The following is a 16132-nucleotide window of genomic DNA, read 5'->3' on the forward strand; positions in this document are numbered from 1 at the left end:
TAGAAGGTGTCAAAACATCTAATATACTTAAATGAGATGGCTTTTCACTGAGAAAATTGTAGTTTGTTTATGTTTATCCATAATTCATGGAGAATTTTAATTGCTTTGAAATTATTGATAATACCATCAAATAATATTTTTCTAATTTGCAGTTTTCTGAATACATATTTTTAAAACCATTTTTTTTCTCTTCCTTCTTCCTGTTCTATTCTGTCCATCTAGGTACACTTACATAGATTAATATTTGGAAAGAATGGGTATACTTAAAAGACTTTTCTCTAATATTTATTAAAATGAAAATTTCTTATGTGCTTTTGTTTCATAGTTAATTGTATCTGAAATATAATGATTATTTTACTAGCATCGAAATTAATGTTTTTTAAAAATAATTGTCAATAAATTCTGTATGAAGATACTCAAAATGATTTTATGCTTTTTAAAATCTAGGTTGGATGGACAATGGCTTGATGGTTTGTTGGCTTCAGACAATACTCTTCATTTTGTCCATCCACTGACTTTCAATTATTCTGGTGTTTATGTCTGTAAAGTGACCAATTCCCTTGGTCAAAGAAGTGATCAAAAGGTCATCTACATTTCAGGTAAGCTACTGTCTACTTGCAAAATACCTTACTTAAAATATTCCTTTGGTAACAATTATATAATAATGTGATACAGTAATAAAGATATAGATTCATCAGTATAAAGTTTTCCAGATAATATAAAAGGCATATGATGACGTAATACCTGTCTGAAATACATATATAAGGTGGTATTCTTAAAGAAATGACAGAATATCTATATAGCTTTATATATATTTTAATATGTACAGTTTTCAGTTAAGTAATATTACTTATTTCTTTTTATTTTTTAATATTTTTTTAGTTGTTGATAGACCTTTATTTTATTTATTTTTATGTGGTGCTGAGAATTGAATCCAGTGCCTCACATATGCTAGGCAAGTGCACTATCACTGAGCCACAGTCCCAGTCCTACTTATTTCTTTTATAGGTATTGTGCCTTTCTAAATTCTTTTGTCTTTAAACAGAGAACAGTGATTATCTATTCCCCCTTTGCTGAATACTCTGCATACATTTGTCTGATAAATAAAATAGGATATTAACTTTGATAACCTGCTTTGTTAAGTAACATTACTTTCTACCCAACTATGTTGGGTTACTGAGAGGTGAAATAGGAATACTCTTGAAAATATTTTAATGAAATAGAATGTACTGTTTTTCTTATGGTCAGTTCTTAAGCTGATAAGAACTTAGATTTTTCACTTATTATTTGTCTCATCAAATGTTAATTTGGCTGAATATGAATTTGGCCATTCACATTGTAGTTATCAATTATTATTGAAATCCTCATTTAGAAACAATTATATAAATTATTTTGAGTAACTGTACTTAACTGTAAGTATATATCAAGCTATATGTTTAACAAATGGAAAATTAAGGGGAAGGTATAATAGAATCTAAAATTGCAGATTTGTATGATACTTGTTGAATTGGTAATTAAGTTTTTATCTCTTTAAATCTAAAAGTAAATAAATTAGAGATATAATATTTTTCATGATTGCTTAAATGTTATATTCTCAGACCTATGTAATCATTCAAGCTGAGCTCATATTATTTTCTCATAGTATTCACCACAATTTATAGTTGTATTCATATTTATTTATTATTGATCCTCAAATTTAAGCACCTTGTATTTACTTTACCACTACTGTATACTCAGCAATTATCTTAGTGCCTAGCACAATGATAGACTCAATTTTTTTTGTATTATACCTGTAAGAAGCTTAGTGCTGTATACATCCCTACCTCTTTCTGCTAGTAACAATGATTTTGTGAAAATCTGAGGGAGATTAACCATTAGTAAATGTCTTTCTTCCATTAGGGGATAAATCATACTAAACACATATTTAAAATGTAATTACCTGAAGTCTGTTTATTTTTGTGCCTATTGTACAGTTTGGTGTGGGATATTATTTGTAAATTTTAGGCTTTCCTGTACTCCTATAAATAAAACTCAATTTGGACACTCTTAATATATGCTAATTCCATTTATGATATCCTAAGTTTATATCTTTTTGGAATTCTGCGTGCACTTCCCAGTATCCCTGATTTGTATTTTCAACTGCGTATTGTTGATCATTAACTATATGTAGCAGTTGAATGGGCATTTACAGTTTAATATGTTAAAAATGAAATTCTGATCTTATACCTGCCTCTTAACACCAATCCTGTTTTTCTACAGGTTTTCTAACTCAATTTTTTGTAGTTCTAATCTTGAAAGTATCGTTAATTTCACTTTTTCTCTGACTCTATGCTGTCCATAAAGAAATCCATGTCAGCTTTCCCATTGCATTACATTGAATTCTATCAGTTATCTACCACTTCCCTGCTACCACAATGGTCCAAGCCATCAGCAACTCTTACATCAGTATTAATATAGTCATTTAATGTCTCCCATTTTTAATCTGTTATCCTTTAATCTGTCATCAGATGAGCAACCAGAGTGATCATTTTAAAACCATTCCAAATCATGTCGTTCCTCTTCTCAGAACCTTCTATGAACTTTCCATTTTATCTACATCGAGAACCAAAATTTTATAGTGACTTACAAGGCTCTGTACTTGTTCTGGTACCAAATTACCTCTTTGACCTCATTCTTTTATACACCCTTTCCTCACTAGGTCAGCCATACTGGCCTCTTTTTTCTTTTGAACACAACAGATATATTTCTGCCCATCAGTCTTTGCATTTTCTGTTTCTACTGCTTGGAGTGCTCTTCCACAAGAGTATTTTCATACCTATTTACCCACATCTTTTAGGTCTTTGATAAAGTATTGCATTTTTGAGTGAGGTCTTTCTGTTCTCATGATTGTAAAATTGAAAATCTTCTCTTCTTACTCTTTCACCACTTTTTGTCCTGCTGTGCCTTACTTTTCTCTCAAATACTTATTGTTGTGTGACATACTGCATATTGTGTTCATATGCTTGTCTAATTTTGCACCCACCAGAACTTAATTCCTAAGAGGGAAGAATTTTTGTCTACTTTAATTTTAATGTTGTATTTCCATCATCTGCAGTTTTATGTAATAGGTATTCAGTACACTTTTGTTTATGTATGTATGTATGAATGAATAAGTTTGAGAAGAGAATAAGCAGGAAAGAATTAAAATTCCAGAATTTGCTTTTATGTAATTTTATTTGCCTTAACTTTATTTGCCTCACTTTACACATTTTTAAAAATCAACATCTAAATCTTTATAAGAATGAAAATCAAATTTTAAGAAAATGTGAAAATCAGTTAATTATTGCTAGATATTTCAGAAGAAGAAAGCAGTATGTGAAATGATTTTCTTCCAAGTGATCAAGAATTAGACTTTCCCTTTCTACCCAAGAGTTTACATAATACAGTATACTATGCCAGGTTTAGTTTACTTTGCTAAGAGTTTCTTGGAGTTTGCCAAGAATCATGGGTATAATATTGCTTTAAAAAAAATTAACTATTTCGTAAAACCTTTTAAATCGGAATAAAAGGCTATAATTAAAAAGAATAAACAGTTAATTTTTTCATTGTAAACTTTAGAAAATTTTACCTCAGTATTGTTGAAATAGACACCTTAAACTTTTAGAAATGATTTTTAAAAATATAAAAGAAATGTATGTTATGATGAGTCTCAAAGTTCTACTTAGAACAGAGTAAACAATACTTTCCCATACTGTTAGATATACAATTTTTAATAAGAGGCCCTTGATTCATGATTGCGATTTTCAACTGTAAATACTAGATTCTACTCTAATATATTTTCACTATCCTGGGGTGCAGTGGCTCTTTATCCCATACTGAATATTAGACATTGTTTTTCTTGTTTGCTTTTTTCCTCCCTGATTTTCTCACTTTTCTTTAAAAATAGAAAAACAAAATTTTAAATGTCAAATAAACTCCCCTATGCCTAAAATTGTATTCCTCTGAAAAAGTTGAATTTCAGATCATACTGATTTGAGGGTCCAGACACAATGTCAAAACTAAAGAATCAACATTTAGCATGCCTTAAGTTTTAAAATGCATGGATTTCTTTATTTAAACAACCCCTAAAAGTCTAAAGAAATAGAAGTAATCCATGTAATTTTTTCATGGATTTTTAATTTATTTATTAGGCAAAAATCTACCTTATAGCTATAGTGACCTTACTAAACTATTTTTCTGTTTGATAGGAGACAGTAGTTAAAAAAGAAACTTAAGAACTTAAGAGAGGTACTCAGGATGTACTAGAATCCATTATATATCTATTATATTCTCATTTATCACACATTCAATAAAAAAATTTTAAAAACGTGTCTGAAAAATATGGAATGATATGGGGAAGAATTTTTATATCATGATAAATAAGTACCTGTTTATGATTATAAAATAGTCTTGAATTATGACTATAAAATAGTCATAAGTACCTGTTTATGATTATAAAATAGTCTTGAATTATGACTATAAAATAGTCTTGAATTATGACTTTCATTCTAAATTTAAAAATAAATAAAATTCTTATACATTTTCATATGTTTAAAATACAAAATGATGAAGTATTAATAATATTCTCTATACAGTGATACTAATAGGATGTCTGTACTGTATTCAACATTGATTAAGGAGAAGGATGGTGGATTGAAACTTATAGGTTCACTAACAAAACTAAATTAAACAAAATTTAATTTTTTTAGTAGATTTTCTGAAATCTGTATTTTGTTGAAAATGAATGAAATGAACATTAGACATCCATCAGTATTCATATAAAGAACTTTGCAAGTAGAAATAAAAGTGTCAATTATTATTTTTAGGATATGTGGCAAAAATGTTCAATTATTTGTGTATACTTCATGCACTCTTCTGAGAAACCCAGTAACATATTAGAAGTTACCAAAAACCAAATTGGAATATGACAGATATATGTATATCATAAATAATTTATGTAGATCTGTACTTAAATGTGCTGATGTCACTTTGTTTTGATAGTTTTCTTTGAGAATCACTAAAGATGGCATTCAGTACTTAAAACTTGACTTCCCTGTTACTCTTTCTCTTTCAAAAACACAAATCATCTTACAAATGATTTAAGTTAGTGTATTTCTTTATTCTTTATTATCTTAATTCTATAAAGTTGGATTGTATGAACTTTTACTCCTTTTATCCTAGAAATAATCTTCCAGTTCCACATTTGTTTGTTCAGCTAGTGAATATGTTCTTAAAAATTATAACTCTTCCTTGATTCTCTTACATATACTATGATAACTAATACTTCAGAGTACTTGACAGGGTTTACTTGTTATATCAGTTTAAAGTCAGGAAATTAGTTATACTGTTATTTGTTAAGTTTTATACTGTACTTGCTAAATTTTTACCACATTCTATACATATGGCATACCGTGATGAAACCTGTTTCAGTAAGTATTTTTCTTTAGCTTGTAATATTAGAATAACTTACCCATGTAGATTTAGTATTTTTCTAACAATCATATTTTAAAAACTCTGTCAATACCACTCATTTAAAAATTAATTGTAGGATATTACCATTTGGGTCATTTATTTTTATCTAAGAAAATATTCAAGATTTTTAAGCTCATCTTTTCTTCAAACTTTAGAATTTTTGTGTAACATGACCTACAAATACTACTTAATTGATAATTAACCAGTCTTTAATTTTTACTATTCATGTTTAGTTGCTTTTTAATATTAATGGCTATTTACTCGTGTAATCTAATGTCTGTATACAGGTTCATTTGCATCTAATATTTAATTATTATTTGAATGTTCTCTCTAAAATATTAGCTCTTTGTGAGACACTATCTTGAAGCAATTATATTAAATTTTGTAGGTATAGCTGAAATTCCTTAATTTTCTAAGTGTTTACCTATATTAATCATGGAGTATTAGATGGTTTTTACTACATTGTAGATTATAATATTTTTACTTTGTTTTATTTATCAGTCTCTTGATAATAGCTATTTGGCTAACACAATTTAAACACATGATTTATGTTTTTTAAATTACTCAGTAATTGTCCTTACTTCGTTTTTCCTTTATAAAAATTTAGAGTACTCTTTATCTAAGAAAGAATATTTTTGAGAGAATTATTAAACCAACAGCTTATACTGTGCCACCTTAACAAGATTCTATAGTTTTTCATTCTTTGAAAAATAAGTTCAGATCTTACCTTTTAGGTAAAGATGGACATCAAGAAAACTTTAGTTTTTTATTCTTTCATTTTATTTATTTGTGCTACTCGCTAAGAAAATATACATTTGATTACTTAATTTATTTTAATGATTTGTACAATAATGCTTGAGCCAGCTCTGTATAAGACACTAAAGTAATAATCTACATTAAAACAAAAACAGCAACTTTTTGTCCCTGAGTGCAGTACACTTTTAAACTTGGAATAAAGTTATTTAGTATTCATTCACACCATAAGTTTCCATTCTTTTCACTGTATTAGTAACTGACTAAGTGTCAGTTTTGCTATTTTTAAAAGTATTTAAAAATACCATTACTGTCTAATCTTAATCAAATTAAGAATGAAAAACTATTGTTACTATGAATATATATTCATTAACTGTGCTGTCTTTTCAACTTGCTGCTGAATTAGCCTACATTGACATTCTTTGCTTTTCTGTGTCTTGTCTATCTTTACTGTTTCCATTAGATCCTCCTACTACTACCACCCTTCAGCCTACAATTCATTGGCATCCCTCAACTGCTGTCACCGAGGATCTAGCAACAGAACCTAAAAAATTGCCTTTCCCATTGTCAACTTTGGCAACAATTAAGGATGACACAATTGGCACAGTCATTGCTAGTGTAGTTGGGGGGGCTCTTTTTATAGTACTTGTGAGTGTTTTGGCTGGAATATTCTGCTATAGGAGAAGACGGACGTTTCGTGGAGACTATTTTGCCAAGAACTACATTCCACCATCAGATATGCAAAAAGAATCACAAATAGATGTTCTTCAACAAGATGAGCTTGATTCTTACCCAGACAGTGTAAAAAAAGAAAACAAAATTCCAGTGAACAATCTTATACGAAAAGACTATTTAGAAGAGCCTGAAAAAACTCAGTGGAACAATGTAGAAAATCTCAATAGGTTTGAAAGACCAATGGATTATTACGAAGATCTAAAAATGGGAATGAAGTTTGTCAGCGATGAACATTATGAGGAAAATGAAGATGACTTAGTTTCACATGTAGATGGTTCCGTAATTTCCAGGAGGGAGTGGTATGTTTAGCGACCACTAAATGTGACTTAACTATGTACAATGTTTCATTCATACTAGTTGATCATTTTCAGATTGTTCATACTTTTTCTTGAGGAAGAATAAGCTTTTTCAAGTTGATTTTCGAGCTTTTTATATTCTAATCTGACAAATGAAAATGTAAAATCTGGGTTCAATGTATCTGAGCTGCTTTACAATTTTTTTCAATGCTGTACTACTGTCTCAAGATTTAAATTTTAATGCAGAGTACTTTATTGGTCTGAGGCACACAGGTAAGAAGAAATGTCAACGTTAAATGTGTGACGTTTTTGGTACAAAAATTAAAAAAAAAACAACAAAAAGAAACTACCTTGGCATTGTGTATTAAATGTTTACCTAAGACTATAATCTCAAGTATAATGTTTGTTAAACATATACCTCTTAAAATTTATCACCACTAAATGATACTACATCAAAATTGACTATAAAGGCAATTCAAAATATGTTTATATATATTTTTAGTATACTAAAAATATTCAGCCTGATGGAACATCTTTCCTTTTCAAACATTATTTTCTAAGTTTCTATACAAATGAAATCTTTACCTCTGCATTTTAATGAGCCTTGCCATAATTACTGTAGAATGGCTTTTCAAAGATATTTTGTTGCACTAAAACTGTGGTAGTAAACTCCATCAACATGATGTGTGAAAGAGTATCATCAGCTGGTCAATTTTTTGTCTCAAATACATAGAAGAGTAATAAAATACATGCCTTCTAAACATGATAATTATTACAGTTTTTGTCATCTCTGTGAGACAGTTCTTAAATTGTCCTGTGAACATGAATTTTGGTACATTAAGCAGTAGCCTTATTTTAATGCTTTATACAAATAGTTTAAATATACAAGTAGTAATGAACATATGGTACATTAAATACAGAACAGAAAGGGCATTTCATTATACCGGCATACCAGTTTTAGAGATGAGGTATTTCAGCCAGGAATCTGTACAAAGGATTTTCTACACCATCTTGTTTAAGTTATTTAATGTTGATGTTGTTCAAACGGGTAAATGTATAGGAAAAAAATTAAACTTGGAAACTTGGAATTTAACTAGAAAATTTTGAATTATAGAACCAATTGGTAATATTTGCTGATGAATATTGGCAGTCCATCCCCTTTTTCCTCTTATTTCCTCCTAAATGAATGTATGTGTTTTTAGATTTTTCTTTCTCCAATTAAAACTGGAAACATCATGAGGGTTTTTTTTGTTTTGTTTTGGTTTGTTTTTTTTGTTTATTTGTTTGTTTTACAGAATTCATTAAGTGTATTCTTTCCAGAATCATGTATCTTTTGAGAAAGAAATGTTATTTAAATCTTGAAATGTGAATCATCTTTGGGAGGTAGTTAAATGACTTCTACAGTGGAATTCTATAAATTTGTAATCATAAAGACAGCTGTTTTGAGGTCCAAAGAATGTGTTTTGATGATTCATTAGGAAAAAAAAAAAAAGACTGTGTAGAATAAATGTTTTACCAGGGCAGTGAAGTAGAAGTAGAATCATTAGGAGAATCACAAATCAAATAAATTTTTTTTTAACAAAAAGGTGAAGTAGGTACTTTATTAACCCTCCCAACCACCCATGCTTCCCAATTCTTATCAAATCAAAAAGTGATATAGAAGGCAAAATTCTTATATGCAAGTAGTGAAAACGTTATTTTAGATAATAATAATAAACCAGTTTTCTTTAGGAGTATTTGCATAAATTAGAAATTCTTCCCTAATACTTATAAGTCTATAATATCAGATTAAGGAATAAAGTTAAGTTCATGGTTACCTTGTTTAAAATGTCTGTGTTTTAGTATAGTTTAACCACTTATATGCAGATACTAAGACTTCTTATTCCAAGTCATTGGAAGGAAATGTTAATAATACAATGTGATTGAAATAACTTTATTTTTAATTTAAATATCAGAGATATCAGTCACAAGAAAGAGGTCTAAAATTTCTTCTCATAAAAATGTAAATTTGTAAATTTGTGGCTTTTCTGATCAAAATTATCTTTATAAATAAGGGTTGGAAATGCTGTATGAATATGAGCTGAATAGTCATGTTTAGAATTTTATGTAAATCTCAATCTGAGTATAATCTGAAAAAAATAGCAATGTATTTCAAGAACTGTTTTTCAAAAATATCTCCTTACTGATTATAACCTTTTTACTTTGTCGTCTTATGGGTTAGTTTTTTTTGTTTTGTTTTTATGGGAGAAGGCAACTTGAAAACATAGAAGTGAGTATTTGATATGTTCTGTATCCTTAATCTGAATCATGTGGCATACCAAAAGGTTTCAGAGTTTTAGGAATCCTATACTGGTGCTTAAGATGTTTTGGAAGCATTGCACTGTTGCTTATTAGAGGTTTATGTGTATATGGTACTGTACATAGGGAATGGTTTGTAAACATAAATAGTTATATGAAATAAACATTTTTGTTAAATTAATTTTTGAATATCAGTTATGTGCCCAGCTAATTATTAGGTATATATGAAACTCTAGTACCTTCTTGGAAAAGATAAAGGAATGATTTCTACTATTCTGGGGCGATATTTACATTTTTTTCTTTTCATATGCTTTCAACGATTTTTCCTTTAGGATTTTTTTTCCTACTGGTTAAAGTATTTCAAAAATACAATGAAAATAAATACAACTCTTTTTTTACTACAATTTTGTTAAAATGCACTGAAACTTTTAGTAGGCTAGGGGCTAACTTTAAAGATGATTTTTGACTCTGTAGTTTTTGTCATATGCCTAACAGAACTTTTTATTTTTGATAATTTTGATATTAAGGAAACCACTAAGATTTTTGGTAGTAAGTCTAGCTTCTGATAGCCATTTGTAGGAAAGTTTAAGGTAATGATGGCTACATGTTTTGCATTAAGGAACCATAGAAAGTACAAAATGGAAGTGCAAAAACAGAAATGTGGCCGTTTCACATGCAAGAAAATGTGATTTGAGTTTCATTTTTATTTTGGTAAATACTGCTAAAACATATATGAACATGTAAGAAGTTGTTATTATGTGGAAGTAATGAATGTACAGTATAAGAAAGGAAGAAATGGTACCCATATTGAAATGTGAATTCTAATAGGGGAATAGAGTATAAATTGAATTTTTTTTCTATTTACTTATCAATTAGAAATGCACTCTCCATGAAAAGGTCCTTTCTCAAATTTTTAAAACCAAGTTACATATCGAGTGTTAGCTCCAATAGTCATGCAACAAACTATTGAAGTTTAAAAATACTCAAGGTACTTTTCCATATTGAGACTGACTCTGTATTACCTTCATCCTGATTTTGCTTACCAGTGGTGTATATGTGTGTGTATGTGATGTATTTTCTTTAATTAACAATCAAAATATAATTTAAGATTTGTGGGAATTAGAATGTGGCTTATTTTTCTTCCCAATAATCAGGTTAAGGACATAGGTAAATAAAGTTTGGGGGGAACATGTAGGTTGCCACGTTAGTCATTAAAATTTGACTTTAACTATTTGATTCCATATATATATGATCTCATGAATAGAATTCAAAAATGTTTGAAAAAATTGTAAAGAACATGTACCATTTTTATTTTCCCTGTAATTACTCCCTAAACAATAGAATATAACAACTATTTACATGTCACTAGTAATAGTAATCTAGATATTATTTAAATTATAAAAGAAGATATATGCAGATACTAAATTACAAGGAATTGAGCATCCCCAGATTTTGGTATCAGAGATCCTTGAACTCATTCTGTGGATACTGAAGGATAACTGTATTGGCTTTCAGTTGAAATTAATATATTTTGAATGGTATTTATGTTGCTATTTAGTGATATTTACATATTGCTTGTGAACAGTTTTGATTAAAAATGTCATTGTTTAGAATTGTTTCTCCCGATTCCTATTTCTGACATTTTAAAGTTATAATATATATATATATATATATATATATATATATATATATATATATATATATATATATATATTTTAAACTTTACATTATGTTAGAACAAGAAGCCATTTTTTGAATAACATACAAATTGGATTGTTGTGTTCCCTCTTGTTATGCCAGTAAAATTTTGTTCATAAGAGTCTTCCGAAAATAGTGTCCACACAATACAAATTTTTATGTTTTAAAAAAAGTCTTCTGATTTCTTCTATCATTTAAAGAAAAGCCATGAAGTGATTTTTATTTTTTTAAAGTACATACCCACTTTGACCTGAGTGGTGATATGTTTCCATCAAAATTTGAAACCAAACATAGTTATACAAAAGCTTTTGATTTTATATATATATATATATATAAAATGTATTATGTATATATAATCTCTCTGTCTTTTTTGTCCTTTTCTTGAGCCTTGGTGATTCATGTTCATTTCATTTTGAAAGGGTAAAATGTGTTTCAATTTTGGAATAATCTTATTTCACATGGCTTTTAGCAATAATGCTATTCCTTCTGGCTGGGCACTTGGATGAAGCCAACCAAGTGAGTTTTAGGAGAATAACTTTTATAATTATATTATAGAAAATTATACAAAAATGAGAATAATTAACTTTTTTTCTAAGTTCAATTATTGTAAAATTTACCATCAGTTTTGTTTCATTTAAACCTTTAGCCATGAACTCCTTGCCATTCCCTCATTGGTATAGTAAATCAGTATGTTGCCCTAGAAAGGTAATGACTGTTGAGAAATTAACCATAGTATCATTATTATATCAAATACTTTAATAGAAAGTAGTGAGTGTTCAAACACTCACTAATCATATTTGTCACCTCATTAGATTGGTATGGTTTTATTTCGCAATTTAATTGATAAAGTTTGTGTCACGAGTAAGGTGTTTGCATTACTTTTTGTTAGGTATACCTGCATATATTGTGGTTGCTAGAAATGTGTTACTTCCCCTCCCTCCCCATATTTTTCCCTTGTAGTTTATTTGTTGGATAAACTGCTTCATTTTCCCTACACTTTCCCAATTTGGGAAAATATGCCTCTCCACATTTTCCATAAATTAGTAGAAATATCTGTAGTTTTTAATTAGATTCAGATTTTATTTTTGGCCAAGATTACTTAAAAGGTGGTGTATATTCTTCCACTAGAAGGCACTTAATGCCAGTTTTTCTATTTTGATATTAGCAGCCGTTTGATAGTCAATGCTTACACAATTAACAGGGAACTTTCTCAATGTCTATATTTGTTAACATACCATGTGCTTTGATATTATGTCCTACCAAATGTTTCTTTTACTTCCATTTTGCACATTGGAAAACCAGTCCATATTCAAAGTCCAGCTCAAATGATAGATTTATGAAAGTTTCTTCTTAGATTTAGTAACGGCTGCCTATATCCTTTGTATCAAGTTCCATTCATCACAACTCACTTCACATTTTATCATTTTATTCTAGTTTTGCTTATCTTTTCTAGATCAGTGGAAACTTTGACTCTCCATTAAAAATTCATATATACTTAAATTATATTTGTGGTACTATAGCAACTTGACTATATACATTATGAAAATGGCAATTTTAACTGATGGAATAATTTTTTTAAGATTAATGTTTTGTCATTAAAGTGATAATAAAGAAAACCTTAATTATTTTGGTAATAACTGTCTTTCATCTTTGAAATTAACCTTTTTTCTTACTAAAAACATTGGAAAAAGCACATGATTGTGCTTCATTTGTTTTTTCTTCTTGGTTTTATACTTTGTGATTCAATGATTTAAAAATAATATATGTTGATACTTGGTTAATTGTGTTAGCCAAAATGCTACCTATGAAACCTAACTCGATTCAAAAAACAGAAGCAATATTATTGGGAACTTCAACAGTATTCATCCCAACTCCTCTTTTTAGACTCTTTATAGAGCTTGTTTTTATGTGCAAGGTTTTTGGATTTTTTTAGTGCTTTGCTAATGACAATCATGTTACCTTGGGCATTAGGTTGTTTCAGCCCAGTATAGGTTTAGTGTGAGGTATATATATATTGTAGTTGGACACAGTGTCTTGCATTTATTTTATTTATTTTTATGTAGTGTGAGGATCGAACCCAGGACTTGCACATGCTAGGTGAGCGCTCTACAGCTGAGCCACATCCCCAGCCCTAGTGTGAGGTTTATTGTTAATGAGTAAATGTAAATTTGTATTTTAGTTGATCTCCTGATGTATTTGATTTTTTTAATTGATTTGTCATCTCATTAGATTGCCATAGTTTTATTTCAAGTTTTATTTCACAATGTAACTGAGAAAGTTTGTGTTAGGAGTAAGGTGTTTGCATTATTTTTTGTTAGGTTTACCTGTATTGGTATTATCTTCATTATATCAATTCTTTTCAGGAATGAATCAGTGCTTACTAGTATATAACAGATTAGCACTGATAACCCCATGTAGTACATGTGTCAGGTGTTTTTCTTTCACATGAAACACCTATACAGTTCCTCCTTTACATTTTTAATTGTTAAATTTAAGTATAAGCTAATTCAGCTGAGCTCTCCTGTCATAAGATGTATGTATATGAGAAGGAAAAACCAAGTCAAGGAATAACTACTGAAAAAAAATTTTTTAACTATCCCATACCATTTCCCCCATACAGTACTGCAGGTGTTTTGTGTGGCAGGTAAAACATCTGCCCCATCCACCAAGTGCTGCTGTCAGAGCCAATTCTTGTGCACTATTGAATATTGAGTTTATTGAATTATTTTTAAATATAAGCAGTGAAATTTCTTTACTTGATTGGATCATGCATATTTCATGCATTCTGTGACCTCACTTTGGGAATTTTTCTTTTTTGAAGACCTAAAGATTCATTCTTGCATTCCTAACCCTTAGCACAATGCTTGAAACATATTAGATTTTTAGTAGTTTGTTGGATAAGAGACTGTGAAGTCTTACCTGATCCAAATAGAACATTTTTAGTAAATATTAGAGATTAGAATTAGTGTAGATATATATCATATTAAGATAAAATTAAAGGGATAGTTTAAGAATGAAGGACTTGTATGTGTAGCTCACTGGCAATAACCTTGCTTAGCATGCAGGAAGCTCCATATTGGATTCCCAACATTTATACATTTAATTGGAGGGAAAAATGGGGGTGGGTATGGGAGCAAATAAAAGATTGTAGGTCATTGCATTAATCTTTGAATCGTGTGATGTGATCACTGAAGTTTTTGCAAAAGAACCAAAGAAACAAGAATATCTTGTCTCACTTTCAGAGATGGATTAGGTGTGCACATAATGCTTGAATAACTTTCACATTTCTATTCATTTTTATTACATTGTTAATAAAGAAAGCCTTAATGTCTGTAATATTTGCCATGTGCATATTTTTTCCAAAAAGTAATGTTCTTTGTGTAAATTTTTTTAGTATGATTTGTAATTGATTTTGAACATTTTTCTTAGAGGCTATATACATGATATCTTTATGGGTGGTATACCTTTGTTGTTATCAGGGAATGCTATTTTCCTTTTTTTTTTTTTGGAGGTGAGTTGTCATTGAATATTGTGGCTACTATTATAGCAACAAGCTACTCTTTTTAGAGAAGTGTGCATCAGTTTTCATGGTCAATGTAACACTTTTGTCCTTTTATTTTCCTTTACTTATAAACATTATTAGACTTTAAGAACATCTTAAGTGGTGGTAATGTTGCTTCTTGTCAGCCATCAGTAAACTAGCTTAGCATTTAATAATGCTAACTTATAAATATGTTTGATTTTTTTCCTTGTCAAGTTTTTTTTTTGGAATTATATATGTGGTATATGTGTGTTTAAGTGGGATGTTGGAGTGGCAGTGTGGTGACTAAGTTGTCAGTTTTCATCAAAATCCTATGATTTGAATGCATGATATTTTTACCTCTTTGCATTTCATACTGTATTTATTGACTGCTGTCCTTCAAATTTTAATATTCTTAAATATACTACATCTTTCCCTTTCTCAGTTAGTAAAAGGAAATATGTAATATATCCCATTATGTATTTAACACAAATTTTACCCCCATTATCTGTTTGATGAATGGATTCTTACCTTAATTTTCTTCCATTTGCTCATTTCAGCACTTAACATCCTGTTATGATATTAAGAAGAGGTATGCAAAAGAGAGGATAAATATGAATAAAGAATAAATGGAACTAGGTGAAAAAAATGCCTAAATTAAGATAGAAGGAAATACAGTAGTATAGTAGTATACATAGAGTCAACTCTCAGCTGTAGATGCCTCGAGTTAGAAATGATAAGACTAATGTGACAGAATTGGATAACAAGGTAATAATTAAAATGTTTAAAAATAATATATATTCGAATATTCAGAATACTAAAATATTGTATCTAGGTTTGGGAATTTGAACATTAAAGTATACATGATTATGTTTTATACTTGCAATGCACTACTAAAGTTCAGATTATTGCTAAGATTAAATGAAAGCCTTTATTGAAGATAACAAAGTTTGATCAAAACTCAATTATGACCTGTAGATTAAGAATCTCAATTTTAGCTATTAAAGATTGGTAGAATCATCTCCTTTACAGTCAATGGTAAAATTGACCAATGGACAAGGCTATAATTTATGTGATGGGAAAAATGAAAATGTAGGATAGATTTTTCATAAATCATCCCAAATCTTTAACATTTATAAGTGCTGAGTAAATTTGTACTGCGTTCCATTTTTTTTCCTCATCCAGTACATAGTGAAATGGAAATACTAGGGATTAATGAGAACAATAGATTTAGAGTGAAGCTAAAAAATGACACATTAGTAAATAAATGCAGAATAGTAAGTATTTATGAAGAAATATTTATGATTGAAAGGAAAGTAAAATGTTCTTTTTGATCATTTAA

The 16132-nt window shown here is 29.1% G+C and overlaps 1 protein-coding gene across 2 annotated transcripts in view; it reads left to right on the forward strand.

The window, feature by feature from the left end:
- The window catches only part of Nectin3 (nectin cell adhesion molecule 3), a 138553-nt gene that overhangs the window by 59199 nt on the left and 63222 nt on the right, over positions 1–16132 (forward strand). The window contains exons 5-6 of one of the 2 annotated variants that reach the window (XM_026396102.2): positions 448–599; positions 6707–7455. In XM_026396102.2, the coding sequence (XP_026251887.1) occupies positions 448–599; positions 6707–7287 (733 nt within the window). In that variant the 3' untranslated portion in view covers positions 7288–7455. Of the gene's footprint in view, positions 1–447; positions 600–6706; positions 7456–16132 lie in introns of those variants that run through there. The other variant, XM_077795338.1, reaches the window with a different exon arrangement.

Source organism: Urocitellus parryii, chromosome 2, assembly GCF_045843805.1.
Source record: "Urocitellus parryii isolate mUroPar1 chromosome 2, mUroPar1.hap1, whole genome shotgun sequence".
Taxonomy (NCBI): Eukaryota; Metazoa; Chordata; class Mammalia; order Rodentia; family Sciuridae; genus Urocitellus; species Urocitellus parryii.